This window comes from Pan troglodytes, chromosome 4 (assembly GCF_028858775.2).
Source record: "Pan troglodytes isolate AG18354 chromosome 4, NHGRI_mPanTro3-v2.0_pri, whole genome shotgun sequence".
NCBI classification, from domain to species: Eukaryota; Metazoa; Chordata; class Mammalia; order Primates; family Hominidae; genus Pan; species Pan troglodytes.
Genome location: NC_072402.2, coordinates 73,848,964 through 73,863,865, shown reverse-complemented (window position 1 = coordinate 73,863,865; position 14,902 = coordinate 73,848,964). Strand labels below are relative to the sequence as shown.

Here is a 14,902-nt window from a genome sequence, read left to right as displayed (position 1 = left end):
AAGCTTATCCAATATCAGGGCAGTTTATGTGTGAGAAATCAAATACCTTCCACAGAGAAGTCACCACTGTCATATCATCATCACTCATATTGTACATTATTTCCTAAAAAAAATTCAGAGCTACTCTATCTAAAGACTGACCCATTTTCCAAATCCCTTTAGATATTTAAAAAACTACAAAGATGTTTAATTATGAAGTGTTTAAGAAGAGTATTACTTTAAAATATTTGTAACAGCCACTCTACATGTCTGTGGTACCTAAAAGTCACTTTTGCTTGGAGTCACGTGTGTCAGCATCAGCATTACAGGACTCAAATCAAGGCCATATGACCACTGATTATTTTAAGATTTCAAATAAAACAATGACGAAGTTTAAGAATTTTAAGTACATTTTATTAACAATGTATCCCTTTGATAAGATTATGCTTCAGGAGGCTTTTAATGCCCTTGACATAAACTATACACATTATACAAAAACAAGAAAATCACAACAAAAAAAATCAAGGTGAGCAAAACCATTTGGGGACAAATCTTATTTAAATTATACACAACTCAATGAAATATTCTTACAGAAAAAATATAAATACTTTTTCTTTCTATGTTACAGTTATACAATATAAATCAGATTTCAATGTCTGTTCAGTGACCTACAAACACCAGAACCTCCAAATATGTAGCAGCGTATTACTAAATAAAAAAGAAGAAACTCATGTGGTTAGAGAGCATTAAGTCTGAGATTTTTTTCACAATTCCTTACCACTTTTCAAAACTAATTTACACCATTTGTTTTACAATGCAGCTTTAGGGTTTCTGACAGGCATTTTTGTAACAATTACCTATAAAATTTTTTTCACTCCCCCTCTCTGCCCCAAGACTTTGCATTTTGTGCGAAATCAACCAAGTAGCAAAATTGAAAGGTATGCTTTTTTTGGCATAAATTATATTTTTGAAATTAAATATTCTATAAAGAAAGTAAAACAAAATGTGCAATTTATGCATGCTGTGGTGTAGCTATCCGATACTTACATTACAAAAATACTCCAAACAGGAAAAAAGTCCACATTCTGTGAGTCATATAAACCTACTAGGAATGAAAAATACCCTGGAACTTGGAACTAAAAGAAGAAAAGAATGCTCCTAGAAAGATTCTCACAGATTTCAGTGTTCTTTGATAAGCACTGCTATTAATTTCACTGGTATGCTTTTAAATGAGATTCTCACTGTAATGACACTCTTGAGATTAAGATAGTAACAGTGTATTTTGTTAATGCAGAGACAATGAAGACTTCCTAACTTACATTTTGGAAAATCTGAAATGTTGGTTCATTCCAAATAGCTCCTCTAACAAAAGTCTCTCAATTTTACCTTTTCTTTTTTCCCCATGTTTTAATGGATTGTGAATCCGAGACAAAAGTGGAAGCATAAGACTAAAGGGGAAAAAACCTTACTTCCAAAGAACATTTCCCAAAGTAGTTTACAAAGTTCATCTCACACAAAATTAGCACCTCACTCTTACCATGCAAAAATAACTGCAGTTATAATTTGAATGACAGACAATTTGGTTTTTATTGCTTAATGATCTGTGCTTTAATGTGGGGATAAAAGGCATCCTCTGAATGGAATGAAATAACATTTTATATAAATAGCAGTAGGAAAATGTAAATAAGCATTGATATCCCACTGCTGAACACTTTGCCGTTGTGATATGCCCTGAAAAACTCAGCTTGAATTATCTCGAGCTCTAGATAAAAGAGCTGAAACCCATTAAAGTTGTCATTTCAAAAGGACTTGTACACATTATGTTATAATAATGTATATACTTCCAAAGAGCCTCTTTTAATGTCACTGTCATATAGAATGTCCTTATTCTACTAATCGTTATTAGAAAAAATTTAATTAGGGAGAACAGACTGTTTCCCCCGTCCAATCTACCTAAGAATAAACAGGAAATAAAAGTATAAGAAATTTTAGAGCATATTTAATTATGAATACTAAATTTCTAATTTCCTTATTTATCAGTATTTACTTAGTATGTGAGGCTGAAATCTGTTCTTGAAAAAAAGTTCAATTAGAAATAACAATTCACTTTACGATTAGAAATTCACAGTTTACAACCAGCACAACTGCCCAGATTCCTCCCAATTATTCAATAATTACCAATAGTACAAATTTATATGGACTAAGATTAATCCTAAAATCTTTAAAAACTACAGTATTGACATTATTTTGGTATTCTATAGTCTGTAATATCTATTATTTATAGATGATTTTCTCAATTATTTCTATTACTGCTATCATTCCTAACCTCTTCTGCTATAATTTAATATTTTTAAACACCTAAGTTAATCACTTGGCACTGCATGTATTTTTCACCATAAAGTCTACTTTTTACAAACAAGTACTCAAAGAAAATGTATTAGACCTGTCAGTGAAATCATGGAGAAACCAAATAGCACTATAAATTTAAGCGTAGACTTTTTTTTTTTTTTTTTTTTAGTATACTGATAACCACAAAGCTCTGAGTATCTCCCCAAAGTAAGTGATATAGGCAGATATGATAAGGTATACATACATATTTTTCAAAGTAACAGTAAAAAAAAAAAAAACACGAAACATTCAGGCCAACACTAACTAAGCCTTATTTCAGGATAGATGACCAAGGTGAGGGTACAGGGATAGTGATGGTGGGGGAGGAGGTGTGTGTGTGTGTGTGTGTGTGTGTAAGACAAAAAAAAATTACTGTTAACTTTTGAGGGATTAAACCACAGATTTTATACTCTATATTAACTGAGGTAGTGTTTAAAATGAATGTCTAAAACCCATTATGAATAAGATTACTACATTACTTCCTTTGGAGGTTTTAACCACTATTTGGTCTAGTAACTCTGACATTTGGTTCTCTGGAAAGGCAGTTTAGTTATCCAAGACCAAAGACCACGATGACAGGCAACGTTCTTAGAAGTACTGTTGACATTTAAATAAACACTTGGGTTCAGTGATAAAGTATAAAAAAATTATTTATCTTCAATTGGATTTTATGAGAGAAAATCTGAAGAACCACTTTTCAACATAAGCAGCAGCTTACAGCCCTTATCTGCTTTGTTATAATGTAAGTTGCTACACAGTGCACATAAGAACAATTCACTGAAGTGCAGTCAAAGAGGTGTTATGAAGTGAGATGAAATGCTTCATCCCAACTGGAACTTTCAGTGCCAGTAAATAAATTTTTTAAAAAAGTATCTCTGTGAGTTATGTTTTCTAGTTCACAGGGTTCTTTACAGAGATCTCAAAGAACAAGCCCATTACAAAAAGGATCTGCATCATGGGAAAATATTAATGTTGCTATGACTGTGTCAAAACTGATGTGTAATTGTAATAAAAATGTTATACACAAATGAATTAAAAAAGAATCCTAATCAGTCCAGCTGGATTTTCTATTTCTATTTATATGTAGATCTCAAAAAAGATAATCCTTTCATTTACAAGCATTCAAATGATGGCCATGCTATTTTTATATACAAATTTGCATATATGTTTAATTCCTGTAAAAAGTTCCAAATACCTTTAGACACATACAAATTAAACAAACAAAAACCTTGCCCTCATCAACTTAACTTCACAAATGGATAAAGGCAATTAATATACTCATAAACCCACCTACCACTGCATTTAGTTTGTGCAAAACAAAAACACTGATATAAAAATTAAGTTACTGCTGCTTTAAAATTTGGTACTTAAGGCTTTTCACTACAATTTTTCTTAATAACAAGCTTTATTAATGTTTTTTTTTAAAGGAAATATGGCTCTTCTTTCCCCATGGAATGTGTAAATTGCAAGCAAACTTATCTTTTCCTCAGGAGATCCAAAGTATTATTTAATGCTTTCCTATCCTTTAGGTCTAAACTAACAGTGCTTGTTCAAGTTCCTGTTTAAAGCGATGAGATGGAAAGTTGATGAAAGTGGAAGTCCATTGCAAATATATGCATTCTATAAATGGGAAATATTTTTAATTAAAATAAAAAATGATTTTTAAATTTTATTCAAGAACTGTAGTGAAAAACCTTAATTGGTTCATATATCCTGTAATAACACATTGCAACAAAATGAAGAGTTGGAAAACAAGAATCTTTATGCAAGTCTAGTAACATAAAAATAACTTATAAGTCCCGGGTTGTTGAGGCTCTTCTTCTGCTTTGAGGTTATAAACCTCTGAAGTAGTGTTACAAACATTAAGAAAAACATGAAAGGGCCAAAGTTCCCTCTCTAATACCAGCAGTTATAGCACACCCCATTGTGGTAACAGGATGCAGCCTTAGAGACACTGATTCCTGCTTTCCACAAATTAGTTAACAAACAAGGCATCTGTAAATTTACCCTAAAAATCATTCAGAAATAACTTGTGAAGGGTGCTTCTGCATATCCCATTATTGTTCCACTGTCATTATGCTTTTAAAATGAAAGAAAATAGAAAACCTATGTAGGTATTCAGTGCTTGGCTCTTGCATACAATGGTAACTAAAACTCTTAAAACTGTGGTAATGAATCATGAACCCCTCAAAAGGCTCAACAAAGGAGAGAAGGAAGTTGTTTTGGTTAGGAAAGTCAGCAGTTCCAACTGTTCATGTACCAGTAACTGCGGAACAGTGTGCAGAAGATACTCCTGTCTTTGCTGCCTAGTCAGTCGTATTTTCTGAGGCTTTTAGGAAATCCACAAATATGAATATATATAGTATGTATCTATATCCATCATAAATATGAGGTCAGGATTCAGCAGATGTATCAACTATAGGTTGCTTTGGTGGTGTTGCCAACACAGCCTCTGCTTCTTCATGCATCTAGGGAAAAAATGGTGTATGATTAATGACTTTCATAAAAACAGATGATATAACATATTTATATAAATATCTAATTTTTTTTTTTTGAGATAGGGTCTTGCTCAGTCTTCCCAGGATGCAGCACAATGTTGCCATCTTTGTTCACTGCAACCTCTGACTCCTGGGTTCATATGATCCTCCCACCTCAGCCTCCCAAGTAGCTGGGAATACAGGCACATGACACCAACCTCGGCTAATGAAAAAAAAAAAAAAAACTGTGTTGACACGGTCTCACTATGTTGCCCAGGCTGGTCTTGAATTCCTGGGCTCAAGCAATTCTCCCGCGTTGACCCTACAAAGTGCTGGGATTGTAGGCATGAGTCACCACACCCAGCTATAATCTGTATTTTAATTCAATTCAAACACAGAATTATTCTTGGAAGATAAATTTGAGAAGTACTAATCATACTTACTTGTAGAAACTGTACATCTTGAAATAATTCTTGTATGAACCTCCGACACGGAAGTCTGAATGTGCAGTGTGACAGCAAATGGGAAACCTCAGAGTAAAGGCATATGTCATCAAATGTTTGAGGATACTTCTCCTTAATTCTAAAATAAAAGATTATGGTGTGATGAAAACTGTAATCATGATGTATCTATTTTTCCTCCAAGGTATCACTTACTTTAAAAATAGATTTCCCTACAGATATGGATTAGATGGCATACTTGGGGTGATGACTTGAGAATATAAAATATTAAATATTCCTGTCACACACTTAGACATTCTGAGTTTGGGTTTTTTTTTTTAAAAATGATTATCAAAACCTGAATACTTCTTGTAAAGTTGAAGCATTCTTTTTTATTGGCATGAGAAATTGCAAAATCTATTTATCAGCCTAGGATGATTAAAATATGTTCCAAATTAAGTTTTAAAATAGAAATACATTTTTAAAGTTAAGTTATTAACATCCCTGACTGGGCTATTTCTTTGGATACTTCAAATAGCAGCTTTTAGCTAGGAGAGCACCTCAGAAATCAGCTGTTGAGTTGGGTGGGTGACCAGTTAAGGGCCCGCTCCCAGAGCTCCCGGCCCAGAGGTCTGCTGTGGGACCCTGATACCTATGTGGGACCCCAATACCTATATCACCCTTAAAAAAAAGCCCTACAGCTGGCTGGGCATGGTGGCTCATGCCTGTAATCCCAGCACTTTGGGAGGCTGAGACAGGCAATCACCTGAGGTCAGGAGTTTGAGACCAATCTGGCTAACCTGGCGAAACCCTGTTTCTACTAAAAATACAAAAATTAGCTAGGTGTGGTGGTACACACCTGTAATCCCAGCTACTTGGGAGGCTGAGGCAGGAGGATTGCTTGAACCCGGGAGGCAGAGGTTGCACTGAGCCGAGATCGCGCCACTGCACTCCAGCCTGGGTGACAGAGCAAGACTCCGTCTCAAAAAAAAATACAAAAGAAAAAAGAAAAAAGACCTGCAGGAGACCCTGAGGTGCATTTCCTTTAAGAACCACTGCTTCAAATAATAAGAAAAAAATTAAACCAAGAAAATATGACTTGTTACATGTAAGCCCACTTTCCTCAAACTTTTTGGTCTCAGTACTTACTTTCTTAAAAATTACTGAAGACCCGAAAAAGCTTATTTTTGTGTGGGTTGTAGCCACCATTAACTACTATATTAGAAATTAAAATTGAGAGAATTTCCTAACATGCATTGATTTATTTTAAAAATAAATCCATTACATGTTAACATGTATTTTAATAAAAATAACTGTATTTTCCAAAAGTAAAAAAGTGAGAAGAGTGGCATTATTTTACATTTTTTGCAGATCTCTTCAAAAGTCTGGCTTAATAGAAGATAGCTGGATTCTCATACTTGCTTCTACATTCAATCTGTTGCCATATGTTGTTCTGGCTGAAGTATTAAAGAAAATCTAGCCTCACACAGGTATGCAATGCAGTTTAGAACTACTGATGTAAGTTAACTAGCCTAACTTTTGAAGTATTTCAAGTATCTTTTCTCGACTTAAAAAACAGAATAAACAAATAATACTCATGCACATAGTTTACTCACGTTAAAAGCCCAGTCTCATGACATTTAGTTGAAACTGAACTACTCAAATTAATGACTAATCTTAGAACTTCTTTGCGAAGGAGTATACGGCACATTGGTGTATCATCTGGAATTGTTTTAACACCTGAAAAGATTTCAGGGAGAAGTTAAATATTATCTATATCACAATAAAATGATTAAAACTCATGAAATTTATTTTTAAACTTCACCTAAAGACCTAGAGATCAATTACACATGATCTGCCAATCATTTTGGGAGCAAAACTCTAATAAAAGCAGATAGCTAAGAGGCTCTATGTCAGTGGGTGATATAGGTGCAATATTTAACAGTGTTAAATTGCTTCACTAAAATGGACGTATTATTGTTTTGAGACAACTTTAATTTACAGTATTTACGAAAAACAAAACAAAACCAACTAATCAGAACAGTTTTACTAATAATGATTGGATTTGAATCTGAAGACTCACCTAGTAACAATTCTGTGCTTTTGGTGCTGCTAGCTGAGCCTTCTTGAGACACCCCATCACTGCATCCAGAAATCCCCGAAAACTTAGAGGGAACCACTTCTAAAGGATTATGGATAGTCTGCTCACACCAATCAGAATATGGAATATCTTGAAAGTCTGAAGAAAAAATAATTTTTTCAATTAAAGCACCATAACGGCTTAATTCCTGTGCTTACATTGCATACTAAAAAGAAATAATATAAAATAACATCTTCTCTAATTGTATGCAATATACCAAACACTTCCAAAACTTTTTTCCTCATAGAAAATGAAAATAACTACAGCATGCAAAGGGCCTGGACAGGGCTGTTCACAGTGGAAAAGACCTAATCCAGGGATCTGTCAGACTCAGGCCCCACTGTGACCTGGAACCGTGAGAGGATCAGCATCTCAGCATAACGTAATTTGGCATATCAGTGTGCTGCAACTCACCAGCTGGGAAACTCTGAATTAGAATACCAAAAAGAAATTTGGAAAAGTAAACCAGAGAACTTTGGTCATCACTAGGTTTTTCTGAAGGTGGGACATGATCACTTACCTGAATGACTACATATTGCACTCAGTTGGTTGCTGGGCTGGAAACCCAGAATTTCAATACAGACACAATAAAGGCAGTTATCATCTGTATGTTCCTGTAGTCCAGTGTCTTCTGTACTTTCTAAAAACAGAGAGGCATCTGAATGGATTGAATTCATTATTTCCGTAAGACTCATCTGCTGTCGTAGCAAGTGAAAAGAATTTTTTACAAGACCTCCAGTTCCAGATGGAAGACCTGTGCATAAGTAAATATAAAACATAATCCAATAAAGATAATACTTTTCAAGGTACCTTAAATTATGTGGAATTTTAAAGAAAGCTAAAGCACATTTTATGACTCAAAATCTAACTGGAAAGAAAAAAAGAATAATTTGCTTTAAATTATAAAAATAAGGAAAGCCAGCAGATGTTTATTGTTTTAATATATAGTGTTTTAAATACAAAATGGAAAATTGAGATTATATAATACATCATTTCAATTATCGTCAATATTTGCCTAAAGATATGTAATAATTCTAAGTATAAAGAGGCATTTGTTTAAAAAGTCATTAAGAATATAAAGCTATAAAACCTGTGGCTTATATTTACATATTAAAATATAACAGTTCAAAACAAAGACCATGTATTTTATAAGTACATTTCTTTCTCCTTACTCTAAACAAACAGCTATTTCCTGGATCTATGAAGATTAGTGTTATACATTGTTCATGTGCTACTTTTAAAAAAACAGAAACAACTAATTTGGTTTCTATTTCCTTGAAAGGTTGAGTACTTCACTGAAAACACTGTTAAGTCCCTCACACATACACAAAAATGTGGTTTAATTTTAAGCTGACTTTAACAATTGTTTTGGTATAATTTTAAAGTTGATTCAAAAGTGAGTCTTCCTAAATTTTTAGTGTTATCCTACTAGAAAGAACTAAGAGTTTTCTTTTTAATATAAAGAGGCATCTCACAAGTACAATGCACAATGCATTACCTCCTGCATCATGGGCAAATGCTCTTGCACCTCGATCATCATGTGGTGGTATGTTTTTTGTCTGAAAATAGGGAATATCCTTTACCTAAAAAAAGATATAAACCATGGTAAAGTCCTGCTATAAAAATAAGCCCACTATATGAAAATTAGCAAAATTAAACAAAATAAAATTAAAATAGAATTACCCTAGCATATGAACCTATAATCAAGTTTACTGAAGGTTCAACTACCAAAACTTAACAAAATAACCCAAAAAGTCCTTATTATATTCTTAGTGACTAAATGGACATTAATTATTTTAGTGTTTATCTAAAATGTCTTTCAACTTCTAAGAAAATGTGTTCTTTAGTACTATATACCATCTAGAGATCTGTGGGTATCTCCTGGGATTAGGGTCACCTTATATTACTGGGTACCACATATGGCTGGCTACCTTTTATGGGATAAATAGGAATGAGGATTTAAAAATGAGGTATAAGTTAAATGTGACTAAAAAACAAGTTAGAAATTTCAGAAATTTCTACAGAGAATATACGGATAAAGAAATCAAATGAGATACTGATTTAATATGGGAAGAGAGGGAAGGATAATGTTCTAAGGACTAAATAAAAGAGTACAGAGTAGTTGAAAAGGGCAAAATAATTTTAATATTAAAGTTTCTTTAAACAAAACGGTCTTAAAAATCATGCTGCCCCAAACTGGTGCCCACTCTAAATTATGATTTCTAGTAAGCAGTTACAGAATATGAAAAAATAGGAAACCAACTCATAGGAAAACAATAAAATGTATGATAATACCTGGAATATATCATTTATATCCACCGGGAGAGCAAGACCAATGTAATCATCTGAACCCCCATATGTGGCACTGGACACCATGGACCGCACTGAGGAAGATCGTTGCAGGGTATTTTGATTAATAGGACTCAATAAATCTTCTTTATCTAATGATGCATAACTTAAGGCTTTCATGAACCTATAAAACCATAAAGAAACCAATTGCATTAGTTTCTTGATCTGTAATTTTAATCATATGAAGAAATAACATATATTCCTACCTTCATAAAAGACAAGTAGCTAGTCATGTATTAAGCAGTGTCATCTTGTTTACTGGGAACACATAAACACTTTAAAATATCAGCTGTTATAGACCGCTATGTAAAAGGTCACCAGTAATGTTGACTGTTACCAAAAACAACTGTTATGGTCTCTCAGGTAAAGGTGAAAAGGTGGGCAATTAGAATAACTTTCAACATCTAGAAGTAAAAAAAGAAACTGACCTCAGTAGTCAGAGCATGGTCCAAGGACTATCTTCATAATCACTTGAGACTACTAGATTTGGCATTTATGTAACTAAGGATATGTGTATCAACTCTATTTAATATTATATTTATAAAAAATGAGATCAATTACATATCATTATTTGTGTGATAATTACCTTAATGCCTTCATTATCAACATAAGATTTATGTAGCACACAAGACAGACACAAGAGCAAAATGGTCATTTATGACAAAAGATATCCTTGTAAAAAGCACTGATATTTCCACAATGTACTGATATTTCCACAATGTACTCCTTACTACTAGAGATTCCATAACAAATATGATACACTGATATTTCCATAAGATACATGTTTCTCATACAGATTCTTACTTATGCAACAGACATGCTAAAATATTTACTTGGTACCTGCTGTATATATACAAGGCACTATGCAAGGTTCCACATTTATATACATTTATATGAAGATATTTTTGTTTGGAAAACCAAGTCTTTAAAATGTACGAATGCAGCCTAATATTAAATCAAATAATTATTTCGTAAAACACACAAAATAAATGCTTTCTAAATAGTAGCTATTAAGATTATCATAGCAAAAACCATGCTCTTAATTTCCACCCAAAAAACACTCTTTCAAACTGTAATCTGTTACATTTCTTTGATTCCCATAAAACTCTTCAAGGATTACTGGAGTGGGAGGAAAACAATTATTGGATTATTCCCCTTCCCAATTCCTATTTCAACCAGTATAGGTCCCTTTCTATCTATTCTACCTATTGGGTTTCCACAGAAATCTTTATGTGAAAAAATAATTTCTCTGCTTAAAAAACAACAATACAAAAGTTTACAACCACTGATCTAGTGCAATCTCCACCAGATGAGGTAACTGAGGCTTAGGAATGTTCAAAATTCATGAATTTTACTGCATAGATGTGTAACAGTGAGCTGTTGAGAACTTTCCCTGGCTTTGTCCTGGACAAGGTTGCCAAAGCTAGTGAGTTCCAGATAGATGAGACATTGCTGCATAATTTCTTAAATCCTGTAAGGGTACACAATTCATTGTCTGCTACCAGGAAACCCTCTATTAAATGTGTTAAGCATTATTGAAACAAAACTGCTTAATGTTATTAAGAATAATGTAAGGGCTAGATGGATTACATTAAATAACTACCAATGATGATGATAAAAATAATAGCTAACTTTTATTGAGTGCTTAATATGTGCTAAAGTATTCTATCATATATTGTTGACATATAAGTACCTGATATATATTAATCCACTTAAATAAATGTAAATGAATAATTTAAAACTGAGGAAAGTTGTTTAGAAGCATTTGGTCCAACCACAAAAATTATAGGTACAAATTTTTTTGCAGCAAATACTGTGTATCTTTTAAAAGTAAAATCTAAACTGTTCACTTTGACTAGCTTGATATAATCTAAATATGGTATAGAAATCCCTGCTGAGTCATGAGGACCAAGTAATTCATTTAGTGTTTATTAGGTTCCTATTTAATAATCACAGCTACTTAAAGTGAAAATAATTTCACTGAAATTTTCAGTTATCTTTTTAAAAAAATAATAAAGAGGTCAACTTTTGGAGCCTTAAATTGACCTACCTGAAAAGGTTGTTTGTTATTGTAGGTCTTAAGCTCCTGATTCCCCCGACATGCTTCTTTTTAAAATCGATCCTTGCAGAAGCGAGAAATAAATAAAAAAAAGCTTGTGACTTGTATGTCCTTTGCAAAGCATGTATGTTTATTTTCAGGGCCTATAGGATTTTCTTCCCCCCTCGCAGCTGCAAGAATCCATTTCAAGTCATATCGGGTAACAAGGAGCTTATAGCCTACCATAGTAAACAATTATAATAGGTCAGTGATGAGGCTCACATAGTGTAAAACCTGGCTAACATTTTGTATTTAAATTTGTTAAAATGCAACCATTATTGGTCACTTCTAAACATATATTTGCTCACCTGCTTGGTGTTAATCTGGACTCAAAACTGTTGGCCTTCATGGTGATGGTATCAGTAAATAGCACATCTTTTGCTGGAGATGCCAAAGCTTCAGAGTGAGATAAGGATGGATGCATTCTTTGTTGCTGTAGTCTTTTCAGTGTAGCATAGCCAAAAGCATCTCTAGAACTTGTGTAACTAAAGTTACAATCTGCTAGACTTTTAATTGTAGCAATAGAGGGTGCTTTAAGGGACTGTGCTCTTCTAGGAAGCGTATGAGAAGAACCTGGAGGCACCAGGGACACCGAATTTGATTTGGAGAGAGACAGATGGTTAGACTGTGGCGTCAAATAGTGGCTTGTCTTAATAGTTTTAGTACTTACCACAGTACTCATGCTTCCACAGTCTGTGTCCATAGTTGTAGCATCTACACCTACTGTCTCTCGTGAAGGACTTGAGCTCATTGAACTTATGCCACTTGTTGTAGTGTCTGTATTAAAACTTTGGCTACGTATCTTCATATGTGAGCTCGTTGAACTTTCTACTACTAACCTCTCTCGGCTTGTATTTTCTCTGTGATTCTCTGTACCAAAATTCTTGGTGAATTTTAAGTCATTTTCTCCAATGCTTGGTGTACTACCAGTGTCTTCAATGTGCTTATTCCCCATAAATGAAGTCTCTAATTGTAATGTTTTCTGTACAGTGGATATGGGTGTAAAATCATCACTATGATTAAAATCAACACTGGGCTCCGTAAGTGTTCTGATTCGCCTGTTGCTTGTCTTACTTTCAGATGATAATTTCCCTCCTTTTGGATCACTGCTACTACGATGTTTTTTGTTAGGCAAAGTAAGCGAATTTAAGATACGATTCTTCACAAGTTTACTAGAAGCAAAGAAAGGGAATGAATTTTTATCCTTTATGGGTCCAGATCGGTCATAAAATGCTGGCTCTGTATCTTCGTTGATATCAAGGAAAAATGTACTAGTAGAGCTGCTGCCAAACCGGTCATCCTCCAATATGAACATACCTATGATTGAAGGATCAATTAATAAAAACACATATAAAATGACAAATTCATGATAACTATTAGTGACATCATTTCAGGAAATTTTTTTTTAGTCATCTAGAGGAAAAAATTTAAAAATAAACGGTTAAACCATTCAGCTACTTGAAAATATCTTTCTTGAAACCCAGAGTTTGGACTTGAATAAAATGTAAAATTATGTAATTTATGAGAATCTCCTGTTATTTCCAAAGAAAAATTATTATAAGACCCACTATGGCACAGGTTACATGAAGTTTCTTTTGATTCTCCAAATATTCAGGATGAAATTAAAGGGAAAAAGGAGACTTGACCATGGATGCTTACTCAATTACTACAGATTCCTAGTGGTTCTTCTTTAAATTACTATAAGCAGGAGAAATTCACCTCGTAAGAAATGAATTCCCAATCTTAAAATATACTTACAGAGAACCAAGTGGTAACATTATAAATTCATGTTTAAATTATGTTTGTTTCTCATTTTACCTTAGATACTAAGAAACTCATTAAATTTAGTGCCCAATTCTACTAGAAGACGCAACCCAAGTGAGTGCCTAATGACATCTATACGATTTTTCTTTTATTAACTTTTCTGTTGAATAATTATAAATACTTCAAATATATTTTCAAAGAAGGTAAAAGAAAATCCTAAGTGAATTTGAATACTGCATTACCATTTCTATATTTTGTCAATTCTAAGATGCACACTTTTCACATCTAATCCCTTCTATTTTCATACAGAATCTGATTCTAAAATCAATATGCATCTTGTAATAGTAGTATGTCCTAGTTTAATAGGCAGCACTTCTTCTTTCTTCTTCTTTTGTGGTACATAAAATATTGGTATATTTCATAATTCATGGCATCTCAGATTTGGTCAAATACACAGTCTGATAAAGCTGACACTATCTTCTTAAAAGGAAGAACCATGCCTTAAATTTTGTACACCTAACACCACTTAGCACAGGACTTAAAACCACAAATCATTTTATATATAACTATTTTTGTTACTCTATTAACAATTTCACTATTTTAAAATTTAGTGCTTCTCTCAAAAATGAAGATGTGAATATAATATCTGCTAAAAATATATTCTGGCTCAACAGTCTCAGTATCTGAAAAATGAGTAAAAAGATTAAATAAAGAAGGTAGACAAATAAATACTTATTATATTTGTTTCTTTTCTGTCAAAAAAAGGAGGACTGGTTCTTCTGGCACATGGCTTATTACATAACTTTGTAGGAATTCTCAAAAGCTACTTAGAATATAAGGAGAGAGAAAAATGTAAGCTGGTGATTACACTCTTTGTTATGAAAATATACACATTCTCCAAGAGGCTATTATTGCCAAATAATTATCTTAGACAAAAGCAAATTACAAATGTAACAAATACATTTAAATTCTAAAATTTAAATATAAATGTTAACATTGGCTAACTTTATATGAACCTGTCAGGATACTCACTCGATGGCACAGATTCACTTTCACTATTATGTCTAGAGCTGGTTGACTCTGAGTTCAAACTTAGAGTGCTTGGGATAGATGAAAGTTCATTACAGAGTTGTTCCACATCATCTGGAACCACTGGCCACAGATGTTTGCGACTATGCCTCACAGCATCCCAGTTGTGACATTTTAGAATATCACAGCCTTGTTTGGTTTTAGCTATGAGCCCAAGGACATATACACAGGTCCTGTA

General features: G+C 33.3%; 1 protein-coding gene across 17 annotated transcripts in view; it reads right to left on the bottom strand.

Annotated features, from left to right (window-relative positions):
- Nucleotides 1–371: 371 nt before the first annotated feature.
- Nucleotides 372–14,902, bottom strand: part of RICTOR (RPTOR independent companion of MTOR complex 2) — a 135,387-nt gene continuing 120,856 nt past the window's right edge. For 8 of the 17 annotated variants that reach the window (XM_016953386.4, XM_016953383.4, XM_063811276.1 and 5 more), the window contains 10 exons: nucleotides 14,668–14,897; nucleotides 12,180–13,188; nucleotides 11,824–11,895; nucleotides 9,720–9,897; nucleotides 8,923–9,007; nucleotides 7,945–8,178; nucleotides 7,368–7,523; nucleotides 6,901–7,024; nucleotides 5,288–5,426; nucleotides 2,532–4,835 (listed from right to left, as the gene is read on the bottom strand). In XM_016953386.4, the coding sequence (XP_016808875.1) occupies nucleotides 4,761–4,835; nucleotides 5,288–5,426; nucleotides 6,901–7,024; nucleotides 7,368–7,523; nucleotides 7,945–8,178; nucleotides 8,923–9,007; nucleotides 9,720–9,897; nucleotides 11,824–11,895; nucleotides 12,180–13,188; nucleotides 14,668–14,897 (2,302 nt within the window). In that variant the 3' untranslated portion in view covers nucleotides 2,532–4,760. Of the gene's footprint in view, nucleotides 4,836–5,287; nucleotides 5,427–6,900; nucleotides 7,025–7,367; nucleotides 7,524–7,944; nucleotides 8,179–8,922; nucleotides 9,008–9,719; nucleotides 10,178–11,823; nucleotides 11,896–12,179; nucleotides 13,189–14,667; nucleotides 14,898–14,902 lie in introns of all 17 variants that reach the window. The other 9 variants (XM_063811272.1, XM_063811279.1, XM_063811275.1 and 6 more) reach the window with 7 other exon arrangements.